Raw genomic sequence first — 14,362 nt, 5'->3', positions numbered from 1 at the left:
TACACTTTAAAGACTTGCATGGTGTCTTACGTCACCTCAAAGAGGGTTACCCACTGAGAAGATGGCCAACTCTTATTCATTTTGACCTGAAGTCAGATTGTGAGCATAGTCAGTGTTTTCGTTTTAAAAATGGGTTTGGTTAAAAAAAAAGAAGGGATTATATATTAAAATTAAAATAGGTTCGTTTGCATATCTTTAAAGTCAAACTGGAATTGTAGTTTTGTTTTAAAAAAAATGCCTACTACAAATTACTCTCATAAACACATTTGTTATAGCATCATTTTAAAACGGGGCCGCAAATAGTGAAAATCTGTGTTAATTGACAGCCAACTTTCTTAAAATGTGGAATTAAAAGGACAAACCCCTAGTTAACGTTTTCCATGAACATTTTTAATATATAGTAGTATATACACACAGTACACTCACACGCGCGCATGTGGGGTTCCACTGCATACGATCTGCTTCCTCGCTTGCGTAATGAGTCATCATCTTTCGCTATACGATCTTCGGCGACTGCACGCTTCCTGGTTGGCTGGCATCCTTACGTTGCCGGGCAGAACCGAGTAGAGCCGAGCCATTTCGGAATATTCCAATTCCATCACCACCCCGACCCCCAATCCCCCAACCCCACCCCCCGCCGTTCTCAACCCCCACCCACACCCCCACCAGTCCTCCGCTCCGTCCGCCGCCGTCTCCTCCCCCTTTTGCCCAGCTACGTTATCAGCCAGGAGTCCCCGGCAGGCAGTTCAGGCAAGCGGCACGGCGCAACCCACTGACAGCTGCGACTGACTGACAACCGACGAGTGGGGCAAAGATGGAGCACAGGGACGCCGACTTCAACATCCTGCTCGCCACCGATTCTTACAAGGTACCGTCCCCGGGATGGGGTCGCTCTCAGGCGGGCTGGGGAGAGGGGGCATGTGGGGCTGATGGATGGACGTGCATTGAGTCAAGGTGGCTCCACCATCAGTCCCAAGGCCACCGCGCTGAGGAGGTCGCCACCAGGCCCAGTCGAGCTGAGGATGCGGAGGAGAGACGGAGGGGGGTTGCGACTGAAACAAAGCATCCCTCTGTCGGCTTGAAATTCCTCCCCAGTTGCACCGGTCGGTACTCGGTTAGCTTTCTGAAGCTATCCGCTCACTAGCCGAGTAAGCTAACGTGCTAAGTGACGCGCAAGCCATTGGGGAAGATGAATATTAACAAGCTAACATTGGTTAGCATCGAGCTAGCAAGCGCTCCTATGCGCTTCCGTGGGAAAAAGTCTCAATCAGGAGGTGTTCTTATTACATTGCTTTTAGTCAAAATAGATGGAGGCGACTGAACATTTAAGCTTGAGGGACAAGCAAAAAGTTTAAATGGAACTGACCTTTGCGCCGTAGCTACGTTGTAGCGCCATTAGTGCTGATATCATTTTTTTTACGTTTTTATTTTTTGTAAGCATGCATTGTATGGTATATTATCGGGACCATTCATAAGGAACATCTGGGGGGAAAGAATTTAGTTAGCCTTGGATGGATGGTTGTCAGGCGAATTGCCACTTGCCATGTCCCGTGGTCACGTGATTGCACTGCCACTATCATTGTTGATCTATTTGTGTTATATAGCCTTTTTTAATACTATATCATTGTTATTTCAATTGTATTATTTTCATACAGTTGTACATTAACCTTAAGGCGATATGTGGATACATTTCAAAGTTTAAAAGCACATCTCATTGTTGATATATGTCAGAAAAGTTTCAGGACTGGGGTCACAAAAACTCCAATTCAAACCCAAACTACGAGTTTTATGTTTCATTCTGGGACAAATGATCAACCTATCTCTACAAATAGATCCCGAAGCGCTTGCTTTGTTCTATGCATGAGAAGAGGTGAGAGGTTGTTCACAATGCCCTGTGCATCTGACAGTTCCTGGTTGGGAACAACATCACCATTTTGGCATCATTCTATTCACTATGAAGAGCTTTCTGTACCTGTAAATGTTCCATCCATGCAGAGCAAGCGAGCGTCTCTCTTAAAATAAAATGAAAGGAGGTTCTACCCGATACTAAATAGTACTAAGAAGTTCTAGAAGGGTCATGACAGTGATCAGGTTTTATGTCCTCTGGACGCGTCTTCCTAAAATGGCTGCTGTGGTTTCGTCTAATATACAATTGAAAGAGAAACTGGTTGTGCCTTCTTTTCAGCAACTCTTGTTTACAAACATGCACAATGACAAGTGTAGGCATGGGGGGCTTGTGACATTTAGGTCATCGTAAGGGGGTGCTTTGCTGCGACACATTTTAAACACAGTCTTCAGTACAGTTCGGACAAGCTCTGAAGTAACCTTCATCTCATTCTTTTTATTTCGTTTGGCCCGATCACGTAACCTTTGGAGAGATTCCTTTTAAGTCGGTGAGTGGCCATTGATTTTTAGAATGGCCCAAGATAAAGCTGGATAGTAGAAGAGTGTGTGCGTGGGCAGCTCCACGTTCCCCAGTGAATGTCTTGACTCTATTTTGAGTCCTTGAAAGGACAGTGACAGGGGTCAAATAAGCTGAGTTGCTCGTTGACATTTGTCTGTAGCTCTTGTTTTCCCACCCTTCTCGGCCACCGATCTCAAATGCAGTTGAGCCTGTGGGCCGCGCAGAATCAAGGTTGGACATTTAGTCAAACACAAAAACAACTTTGATTTGTTCAAAGGCGCCAACATGACGGTAAATAAATCTTCAATAAAAAAAAAAATGGTGAAAGTCGTTTTTTGCCTTTCCAAACTCAATTTCAGCAACATTATTTACATAAAAGAAAAGATTATTATTTCGCTATCCTTGTATGACGTCAGTATTCCAAGGCAGGCCGCTTGCCGCTACACATGTAAGTTGGTCGCTCCGTTTTTATTGACGTAGTCTCACCCACAGTAAACAAAAGCCAAGGTCATAGAATGCAGAAAAGTCCAGCAAAACAAATGCCGTTATTTGATAGATGGCGTAAACATGATATTACTGCGTGCTAGCCTAGCGTCAATAACAATGTCGTGACACGAGTTTGAATGAGCCTCGCGACAAAGTTTGGCATTTGGGCGCATCTGAGGACGCGAGGTTAGGGTTGGGGTCGTGCATGCTTTCCACATACTAGCTTGTTCTAATGATTGAACAGGATTGTTGTGTTCACTGTTTTCGAGTACTTCCCTTGCACGACGTCTTCATTGACTTCACGAGATAACAGCAGAAAAAAAAAACCTTGGGGAAGAATGATGTTGTCGAAACGCTTCCATCTTGGGAAGATGACGCCAAGTCATGGCTTGTTTAGCTGCACGTTCGCTCATTGTTTACTTCTGGTTTCCTTTTGTTTTCGTCTTATTGGCTGATGTCACGCACATTTGCATCGCATCTGATCCTTGTGATATCACAATTCCTAATCATGTAGCACAGAGCCCGATTTATATTGCCCTTTGGAAAGTAATCGACAGAGTGTGGGATATTTTGGGGCTGATGTGTATGCTTTGAAAACAAAATAAATAATCGAAGCTTTACGAGAAATTTCGGTTGCCAGGCAGCAAGTGTTCAATCTTCAAATGGTTCAGTGTGGATACAACGGACGGCCTACGTGGACGCGTCATTATTTCTTATTTGTTAGCATGAGCTCTTTCATGAGGAAATATGCCCAGGCATGTCTCTGTTGGACAAAGTCCGACCTGTTACATTGTAGTTTGAAACCACTGATGTAACAAAAAAAAAATCACATTCCATAAATGAGTTTGTTTTTGGATAACGTTTTCCCAGAAGCTGTAAATGCATCGAAGCTCTCTCAATGTATTTTGCAACAATTTTGCTCTCCGTTGTGCAATTTAAAGATAATGCACACCGTGCTAGATTAGCCAGACATTGAATTTAGGTCACATGAAGTTTATTTACAGTAATAATCTTAATCTCCTCCATTTTGTTGTGTATTTGCAGGTAACTCATTATAAACAATACCCCCCAAACACGAGTAAAGTCTACTCGTACTTTGAGTGCCGCGAGAAGAGGACGGATCCCAGCAAAAGCAGAAAAGTCAAATACGACAAAACGGTCTTCTACGGCCTTCAGTACATCCTCCACAAATACCTCAAAGGTAACTCTTGACTCCTCTGTTGTGTTTTCAAATGTTACCTGCCATTCTGACACAGACCAAAAATGCAAATGTTTCTTCTAGTTCATGCCCAGTAATCTTTATCATTCGGTCCCTACAAATGAGGCTGGATTGAAGCGTTTCTAGTTTTCACCATTTAAGAAAAAAAGCAATCCTTGGCCTCTAAGAGGATTTCATGGTGCGGTGGCAGAGGTGGCCCGGGGGAGAGCAAGGGACACAAAAGCACAGCTGCTCTTTCAGCCAATGAGCGAGGAGGACCATGCCCCCCCCCCCCACCCCTCCCCCTATCACCACTTCCTCCCTCCTCATTCCAAGCCGGCTTAATGATTAACCGCTCAAACTATTCCAACTTAAGTGTACTTGAAGGGGCAGAAATGTTTTGGGACCAAGACCGGTCAGAACAAGACCGTACATATCGACATCGTTAAGTCCATTCTGAACAATTTTGGAAAAACAAGAAATGTTGTTATAATTGATTGATTATTGGAACTGTGAGTTGAAAATGACTTGGGCAATTATGCTACTAGGCTAAAATTGTGTCCAACTTTTAACAAAATCTAGCCTGGCAAGCCAGGCCTACTTTCTTGAAAGAAAGAAAAACATTTCAACGGTAGGCTAAGACTGCACAGAATGTTGGCCATATTTGTTCGCCAACGACACTCGATGAAAATCCATAGGAAATGCCCCGAAAACGTAACTCGCGCTCTCCGGTGATTGGTTCGGTTTGGCCCGCCTCCGAAATGCTCTTGATGTGTAACGTGAGTCTGTGGTACAGCGACGACTCCAGTCTGGTTTGCAGGCGAGCAAAAATTCAACCGTATTGCTCCCTTCTTTCAAGTGGCGTGCGCTGCAAAAAACGGATCTTCGAAACAAGAAAAAAAAAAAGTCATGGAAATGCTGTTCAAAATGTCCGTTTGCCCCCAATTAGTGCATTCCTGCCATTGAAATGCTCCCCAAATCTGTGATCTCCAACTGTGCTCATCTTTAGCACAAGAAGTCAATCGGATTTCTCCGTCAATTCAATGGGATCTTTATTGCTGTTTGGGGACTTGGAGCGAGAAATAGAGAATATCGACGAGTGTGAGTGAGTGAGAGGACAAAGAATCCCTGTCACTGCGCATGGGATGCTTCTAATGGGATTACAACCGTGGACAGGAAAATAGCATTCCTGTCCCTTGGGTTCCTTCTTTTCTTCTTCTTCTTCTTTTTTTTTTTTTTTATTCACATCACACTAACTCCCTCTCGTGTCCAGGAAAGGTAATCACTCCCGAGAAGATCCAGGAGGCCAAGGAGGTGTACCGAGAACACTTCCAGCATGATGTTTTTAACGAGAAAGGCTGGACGTACATTTTGGAGGTCAGAAAGTCAACATTTCAAAGTGTCGGCATCTCGGAGCGAGCGTGTGACCCGTTGTGGTTGTGTCTTCTCCCAGAAATACAACGGCCACCTGCCTATCGAAATCAAGGCGGTCCCGGAGGGGAGCGTCATCCCCCGCGGCAACGTCTTGTTCACAGTGGAGAGCACGGATCCCGAATGCTACTGGCTTACCAACTGGGTGGAGGTGAGTCCAGGAGGAAGCTGGAACCCAATGCTTGAACCATGGCTTTCATGACGACAAAACCTTTGGACCCGAGTGGAGCTTCTTCATCCAATGTTTCTTTTGCGTTCCTGTTAAAATGATCAAATCGCAGGATGCGGGTCAAATGTCTTTCGAATCGAAAGTAAAATTTGCAGCCATTTGCTCACGCTTAAAATTGAACATAAAATATGCTGGGCTAATATGAATTGATGTCAGAATTTTGAACGGATAAAGATCTCATCATTTTAATGACTGCTTCTGATTTACTTCAAAAATGGTATTACACTATTATGTTCCATATCGACACATTTTTCAAATAATGTAAAAGAAAGCTGAGGTTGGCTTGACCCTCGGCAAGTGTTGACTTCCCGACGTGGCCCCTTTGCAAAACGTATTGGCCACCCCTGCACTCGCTATATCGAGGTGCACTTAGGATTCGCACGTACAATTGTGAGTCTTTAATGAACACACACGAGATTATATAATTAAATGCAGCATTCTGCTTTGTTACCCGCTTTGCTCTCATTTACAACACTGCAGCTATCGTTCTTTAATGATACCACCATAATGATGACACACTGTAAAAAAGATGGAGAGTAATAATTACTTGAAAAAGCATAGTAAAGTTGAGTTAAAGTCAATTTTACAAGTAGCGTTTTGAGTACATGAGACTAGTTTATTATTAGGGAAAAAAAGCTTTGTACGAAATCCTGACATTCATCTTAGAAGACAGACATGCTCGCACCTGAGCCATGCCACTCTTGCTGCTTGCCACTATACTGCATTGCTGCAAAACCGGTCTCTTGGAGGTACGAGGATTGCCCCTGACAAGCTGCCACCCAAGCTGAAGGTCATAGGTTCGTTCCTCAACGCTTACATTAGCTTTTTTTACAAGAAACTTGTCAAATGTTCTCAAAACTCTCATTGTAAAAGTTACTTAGAATTTCTCAGTGAACAAACGTTACTAGGTTTGTTCAAGTAAATATTGCTCAATTTTTTTTTTTTTACAGTGTAAAGTTGATGTGCAACTAATGCTGTGTGCACGACCTTGTGTATGCATGCAAAAAGAGGCGTGGTCATGGAATCACATGAGTCTGTTTAGTGTGTGTGTGTGTTCATTGACTTTTTTTCTTTTTGCATAATCCTGCTAACAAAGGCCAACTATTCAAAGTAACTTCCGGCACACACACACACACACACGTACACACACACACACACACACGATGCGACCGTCACTGTACGCACACATTGTACGTGCTGCATCGCAATGTTGCTTGTTTTCACATTTCTCTCGTCCTGGAAGGCGTTCGGAAACATGAAAGAATGTGAGCCACTCGTCGGCCTGTTCGTTTGAAGGTTTTCGATCCAGTTGACGACTTGGCACAGCAATGACTGTCCTTGCTGTTTGTTTTAGACCATCCTAGTGCAGATCTGGTACCCCATCACCGTGGCGACCAACTCCAGGGAGCAGAAGAAGATCCTGGCCAAATATCTCCTGGACACGTCCGGGAACTTGGAAGGGCTCGAGTACAAATTACACGACTTTGGCTACCGGGGCGTCTCCTCCCAAGAGGTACTGAGGACATTTTATCGTGGCGCAAAGTCATGTGGTGTCAGGCTTGGGGAGTAACGGAATACATGTAGCGGTAATCGGATTACAAATACATTTCATAAATATGTGGCATAACATTTTAAATGCTTGGAAGTATTTAAGTTACATTACTTTAATATGATGGTATTTGGATTACGTAACTAATGCCATTTTCTAACAAGTAACCATATTGGAATAGATTTTGGCATGTCTGATTTTTTTTCTATCTGATCTTCTGCTGTTTTCGACAGACTGCGGGCATCGGCGCTTCTGCTCACTTGGTCAACTTTAAGGGCACGGACACGGTGGCTGGAATTTGTGTGATTAAGAAGTACTATGGCACCAAGGACCCGGTGCCAGGGTTCTCTGTGCCTGCTGCAGAACACAGGTACTCACGCACACAAATACACACACAGAAAAAAAAGTGTGTTCCAATAAGTTTAAAGCATGCAGGAGGGGTCCAAATATATCTATTAAAAACGTTTTTCATATTGTTGCGCTCAATTGAAACGCACGGCGGTGTCTCTGTAACGTATCCCCCGGGATAAAGGGGGTTCACCGTAAAAGACATTTGTGCATGGCAATCAACAGGTGGCGCTATCCATCGTCTCGGCCTCTTTCGTCCGTCATTCAAGGCGATCGGGTCTTTGCATGACTTCACAACAGCAAAGCTGCGCTCTGTTTGGTGGCATTTGTCAGCTGGAGTCCAAAATCCACCCAGAGACATCTGCTGTGTCAGGGGGCTTGTGTGCCCCCCGTACCATGATTGGCTGGAGGCAGGAAGATGTGATTGGCTGTCGCACCGTGAACACACGCTTTAGTTTTATGGCACTGGGCCATTTGCGTCATATCCACATCCTCACTCTGTCGGCAATTACTGCTGCTTCGATTGGTCCTTCGTTCCCGCACCAAAGTGCCTTGTGGGAAGCTCACGTTGTTGCCATAGTAACTGCTATAGAATGACACAGTCATCTGTTTACCTTAGAAAGGCTCGGGTTCCATTGCACCGTAAACAATCATTATGGTTGATCTGTTTTGAGGAATGCAATGTTTGTACGGTGTCTGTACTCTACTAAGCCTTTTGGAAGTCAACCTTAAACATTTCTTAACAATATGATGTTATATGTGACCATCTAAACATGACATTATGACATCTTTCTCTCTCTCTCTCAAAGGCACTAATATGATTGATTGTGATGTATGGTTACAAAAGATCAGACGTTACTTGCATGAATTAAGTTGACTTTTTTTTTTTTTTTCGAATGTAAGTGGATTTATTATAAGTTCAAGTCCAATTTTTTTTTTGGGGGGGGGGGGCGGGGATTATAGTCCTATTTCCCCCCAACAAAAAAGGCACCTTTTCCAGGATAAAAGGCATATTATTACAAGACTTAAGTCGTATTTTTGCAATTCTCTGCTGCAGGGCAAAGCAGTAGCAGTCATTTTAATTTGACTTGATATGACAATATTGTGGCCATCTTAAAAATACCACTTCATTCTCATAACATTACAAATTTGTATCATGACAAAATATATCTTTGCTCTTTGCAAAGAATTTCTTCCGGGGCCTAAAACGGCGAAGGATTCCTGCCGCATAAAATGACATTTTCAAAGTTTTTAAAATCTTTCTCGCTAAAATAAGGACACGTGTCTCCCTTGGGGACAATTTGTGGGTGCAACTCAACAAATCCAAACCTTTAAGAGAAATTCATTTCATCCAGTATTCATATGATATAGCTTGACTAGAAAATACATTCCATAAGGCCAATTCTTGCCCAAGTTTTGTCTTTAAAAAAAATATTTTGACTGTCCCTTTGTAATATTTGCATGAACTTTGCTGCTCTCTGTAACAATTTGGCCAAAAATATCTTTACAGTAGCCTTTTTATTTGGCCATTTATCTGAAACATCTTCTAATTGGTGGATTAACACCTTAGCTGTTCACAATGGGTACTCCTGCAAACCTGTGGCTAATAGGTTTCAGACTGGATTGGGGTTCCAATTTCTCACCCCTTGTCTGCGGATGTGACACGGCTGTGCGCAATTCCATTTTTCGTCAACAGGTGGCAGTAGAGATTCAAAATGACATTTTCTGCCCATAGTAGCGAAATCTTGAACTAGTTGACACATCTTTTCTTTTTAAATGGAACTTCTGAAATAAATGAGGCTTCTGACGCTGTTGTAATTGGAGATGCAGCTGGAGCAACTTGTTTTTGTCACCTTGGCCACAGCACCATCACCGCGTGGGGCAAGGACCATGAGAAGGACGCCTTTGAGCACATCATCAAGCAGTTCCCCGGCGTGCCCGTCTCCATTGTCAGCGACAGCTACGACATCTACAACGCCTGCGAGAAGATCTGGGGCGAGGATCTCCGCAGCCTCATCGAATCGCGCAGCGCCGACGCGCCGCTCGTCGTGCGGCCGGACTCGGGGAACCCCCTGGATACAGTGTTGAAGGTGCGCTCGCTACTTCCCTATTCAGAGACTACATTCAAATGCGTTTTTCTATTGTAAATCGGATTCATTTATTGCTTGTGTTTGTTAAAAATAAATGGGAAAAAAAAATCACAATTGCAATATTGAGGGGGGAAAAAAAGTGAGTTGGAAAAATATGAAGGACCAAAACTGCCAAAATTTAAAATAAATAAATAAAAGCGTATATTAAAATTTTTTATATATATATAATTCCAAAATGTAATACAAAAAATAAATAGAAATAAAAACAAGTTAGTAAAAATGAATAAATACAAAAATAAATGAGATTCCCCCCCCCCCCCCAAAAAAATGTTGAAATGAATACAAAAAAAATACCCAAATAAATTTCAATATAAACCAATAAATAAAAACGCTCTGCTCTCACATTCATGTATTTCATGCCGACTATTTTGTCACTACAACTGCAACCCGCTCACTCGGACCATTGAAAGGCAGTTTGCAGCGGCGGAGCCCAACCCAAGACGTGCTTAGGACCGCCCCCTCATTTGAATAACAATTGGTTCTGACAGAGCGTCTGCAGCATGAAATGAATAAATGTGAGAGCAGAGCGTTTTTATTGATTGATTGATATTTAATTCTATTTGATATATTTCAACATTTATTTTTAGATTTATTTATTTTTTCTCGTTTTTTTATGAACCTTCCAAATTCTCCTGATGTGTGAGTTTGTCTTCATGGCTGATGAACTTGTTAGGTGCTGGACATCCTGGGTAAGAAGTTCCCCCCAGAAGAGAACTGCAAAGGATTCAAGGTGCTGCCTCCGTATATCCGAGTCATTCAAGGCGATGGAGTGGACATCAACACCCTGCAGGAGGTCCGCACGCTGGTGTCACGCTCACTCTGGATGTGTGAATGTTCTGTCGTCACTCGATTTCCTTCCTCGCAGATAGTGGAGGGCATGAAGGAGCACCGGTGGTCCATTGAGAATGTTTCCTTCGGCTCCGGGGGGGCTCTGCTGCAGAAACTGACCAGAGATCTGCTCAATTGCTCCTTCAAATGCAGCTACGTGGTCACCAACGGACTCGGGGTGAGGGACAGACCGCAAATTGCCACTTTCGAGCCATTGTTTTGGTTACTGTATTAGCTGTGAAAATGTCAACGTGATATTGTTTTTAATTCTATGCATGGAGAGCCTTGTCAGTGAAAAGTAGTATATTTCAAAAAAAAAAAAAAAAATCCCAATTTGCTTATTTGATATTGAGATGAACGGAGCATTTTGCTTGCCTCCGACAAGGTGAACGTGTTCAAGGACCCCGTGGCGGACCCCAACAAGAGGTCAAAGAAAGGACGCCTGTCTTTACACCGGACTCATAGTGGGGAGTTTGTCACCCTAGAAGAGGGCAAAGGTGACCTGGAGGAGTACGGAGTGGTGAGTTTACTCGGCACACCTGAAAATGCGTCACTACTCGGGGTGTCCATTTTTTTATTGCGATTAATCGCATGACTTCAATAGTTAAGTCATGATTGATTGCAAATTTGATATCTGTACAATCCTTTTCTAATTTCATAATCGTTCATAAAATAATGTAAAAAACGAGCGTGATATTGATTCGTGTCGGTCATTTTTCTGCCAGATGGCATCGTTGCATTTTTCTTTTCGTATTAAGAGCGGCCTAATCGTTGACATGAAGTCACTTGTGAAGCATTTCTAAAATGCTCAAATACAACTTGACCGCAGTCTCCACAAATATATGCATTATTATGACATTTGTTACTTATAAGTTTGATGTGGGCGTGTCTTCTGCGTTGCGACTGGAATTCAGGCTTTCCGAGTAAGGCGTTAATCGCGTGCTAAAACAATGAGTGGCGTCAAAGCAACTTGAAATGAACGCCCTCATTTTGAAAGCCCTGTTCAATAAGAATCCCGCAAGGAAATCCATCACAGTTGTGTTGACATCCAGCGTGTGATTGTCGCGGTTCATCACGTGTTCTTCCTCCCGACCAGGACCTGCTTCACACCGTCTTCCAGAACGGCAAGATTGTGAAGACGTACACGTTTGACCAAGTCAGAGACAATGCCAAGCTGAAGGAGAGCGAGCTCGACTAGACGCTGACCCCCGTTCTGACATTCATTGACCCCCACTGCCCCTTTTCACACCCTCTTCCTCGGCCACTGACATCACAACCCCAAAACCAGCTGAGGCTCTGTGCACTGATACGTTCTGTGATTTCCTTAAAAAACAAAAAAAAACGGGAACTCCACGGAGCTCACTCACTTCTGATGATGACAAATGTTCTTAAAAAAAAGAAAGAAGAAGAATCGTATATAAATAAGAACCGTGCCAAGCCAATGGAAGGATGGGTGTTGTTTGAGCTGCTGCCCCGCCCTCCTAGCAAACGGGACGATATCATTGGCTGCTCTGTTTCCGTTCGAGGAGACCTCCCAAAGGTCACCACGATGCGTTCATGTGCCCTCTGTAGTCTACCTGGCTTTGTCTTTCCTGTGAAGGTGTTGAAAAAATATTGAAATAGAACTAGAGTTTACTTGCAGGCAAAATGGAAAGAAAAAGGCTGAAATGTTTCAAGTTCTGCCTGAAATGTTGCAATGTTTCCGTTTCTAAATTGCTGTCATCTCCCTCAAAGAGCATTCCCGTCATCGAGCGGCCATCTTATTTTCGACACGTCTTTTTGTTTCTCAAGTTTGTATTGTTGAAAATGAGGCATTTTCCTGAAATATAGCAGCTTTAGCGTTCCTCTTGTTGGCACTGAGCTCTTCACAGCGGGAGAATGTTCTCCAAATGACCACGCGTTGGCGTCCAGTCCGTTCATGGCACAAAAACGTCTTCACTGGAGTGAAGAGGATCCAAGTACGTGTGTGTGTGTGTGCGTGTGTGCGTGTGTGCGTGGCTTCTGATGCGCCAGTGATTTACAGCTTCCTTTATGCAAATTGTAATCCTGGAAATGTTTTCTTTTTCCACTAGCAAGGTATTTATTGTGGCGGGGAAGGTGTGTGACACTTTTCTTGACATGGTATCTGTCGCTCTCACTGCCTGGTGCGTCTCCTCGGATCAGCCACGTTGAGAAAAAGGGACGCTCCGAGCTGTTGACCTCACAGGTATCAAACTAACCAGCAAGAACATCCACTCAACACTGACATCAATACATACTTGCCAATTGATCCCATTCGGGCGGGAACTCGCAAATTTCAAGCCGCCTGGTTCCCCATTTTGCAGTGAAGTCCACCGTTGACATTGTGGGGACTAAATAACCCGCTGCTAAGCACAGTTTAAGTCCAAAAACGGAAAAAAGTTTCTTTTCTCGAAATTAAAACCAGTTTGTCGAACAGTATTAAGCGAAAATACGTGTTGTCTTCTGTATTCATAATTCTTTCACCAAGCAACATTTGAATGGCCGCATGTTGCTGGTCGCCGTGTGCACTCCCTCCCCACAGAACAATCCAGATTTTTCCGGAATTTAGATCTACAGTATTACGTTGAAACTGTGGTAATTAACACGACCAAATTGTATCATAATAACACACTTTTTTTTTCCGTCCATGTTTTTCTCATAATTATGCTCTTCCAAAATGTTACCATGTTCCAATCTTGTTTTTCACCAAATTCTTGAAATGTTCTTTTCATGTCCATCCCCTTGCTGCTCAAGCCTCAAGCCATTTGATTAAAAAAAATAAAAATAAAAAAGGTCCACGGCTGCACACCTGTGACGTCACCCCTCGCACCATCACACTTGATTAACGAGCTGATGAAAGCGCACAACCACGCTGAAGGAGAACACTTTTTTTTTTAATTGTATTTCATTTGTCTCCCTTTTTGTTTGATTTCACAACTGCTGTTTAAGAATCACCTCCCATTTATTTTTTTGCATAATTAGGGGGCATGTTTTTGAGTACTTCATGTTGATTTATTGACTCTGTTCTTACCTCAGATGCATATTAATGCATATTATTTTGTATATTGCAGTAAATATCCTGGCCATGTACTGCCTTTCTCAACTGTGTACATAGTTTGACTGAAAGCAGACAGTGTGTGTGGGGGGTGGAGGCGGGTCCGAGAGACTGCCACACTAGATATTATTTTTGTTAGTAACACCTTTTTTCTACCTACACAAAATCCAAATTTGCTTGACTTTCGGACGGACGTGTGGGAGTGCGTGTTGTATTACGGATGGTCAATTCATTTTTTTCCTCATGTTGTTGACTTCCATTGTGTGTGTGTGTGTTTGTTGTCCTGGAATCTCACGGACACTTTACACAACCCACGTTGCAACAATTAAACAAGTCACCTGTCAGTTGGATGACCTTTGATTTATTTGTTTGGTTTGAAATTCTCTAATTGTTGATCTGTGTTTACTTGAAAAATATACATATATATTTTTTAAGGGCATTCAATTTCACTTAGGGGACAAGTTTTGCTGGTAAACTTGTTTTTTTTTTTGGGGGGGGGGGGGGTTCAATTAAAAAAATAGTCAGTCTAACTATAAAGGTTCAACTTCTTTATAATAGTGCAAATAATTACTATATTGATGTTGGTAAATTGTAGTTAAAATAGTTCAGCTAAAATACTAAGGTTTTCGAGTGCCTTAAATATTACACTGTTTCATGGTGTAGTTTTCAGTAATAATAATAATA

General features: G+C 42.8%; 1 protein-coding gene across 4 annotated transcripts; it reads left to right on the top strand.

The window, feature by feature from the left end:
• The first annotated feature begins 625 nt into the window (after positions 1 to 625).
• nampt1 (nicotinamide phosphoribosyltransferase 1) lies at positions 626 to 14,022 on the top strand. Of its 4 annotated transcripts, XR_013288361.1 has the most exons (13): positions 626 to 868; positions 3,935 to 4,091; positions 5,362 to 5,465; positions 5,542 to 5,670; positions 7,103 to 7,261; positions 7,531 to 7,667; positions 9,510 to 9,735; positions 10,469 to 10,588; positions 10,661 to 10,801; positions 11,009 to 11,143; positions 11,720 to 12,581; positions 12,696 to 12,829; positions 13,378 to 14,022. XR_013288361.1 is itself a non-coding variant. In XM_077544411.1 (11 exons), the coding sequence occupies exons 1-11, from the start codon at positions 815 to 817 to the stop codon at positions 11,819 to 11,821; spliced, it is 1,464 nt and encodes a 487-aa protein (XP_077400537.1). In that variant the 5' UTR covers positions 626 to 814; the 3' UTR covers positions 11,822 to 14,022. The 4 variants fall into 4 exon arrangements, 1 of the variants encoding a protein (XP_077400537.1); XR_013288359.1 differs by having other exon boundaries at positions 12,696 to 14,022; XR_013288360.1 differs by having other exon boundaries at positions 11,720 to 12,829.
• Positions 14,023 to 14,362: the final 340 nt, after the last annotated feature.

This window comes from Vanacampus margaritifer, chromosome 15 (assembly GCF_051991255.1).
Source record: "Vanacampus margaritifer isolate UIUO_Vmar chromosome 15, RoL_Vmar_1.0, whole genome shotgun sequence".
NCBI lineage: Eukaryota > Metazoa > Chordata > Actinopteri > Syngnathiformes > Syngnathidae > Vanacampus > Vanacampus margaritifer.
Note: the sequence above shows the minus strand (reverse complement) of the source record. Positions and strands in the feature narration are given on the sequence as shown.

Bases quoted from the DNA above. Each gene is read 5' to 3' on its own strand.
- nampt1 (XM_077544411.1), top strand. From the start codon at position 815: ATGGAGCACAGGGACGCCGACTTCAACATCCTGCTCGCCACCGATTCT. The intron at 5,466-5,541 runs GTCAGAAAGTCA...GTCTTCTCCCAG, and splicing joins GCTGGACGTACATTTTGGAG to AAATACAACGGCCACCTGCC. The intron at 7,668-9,509 runs GTACTCACGCAC...CCTTGGCCACAG, and splicing joins GTGCCTGCTGCAGAACACAG to CACCATCACCGCGTGGGGCA.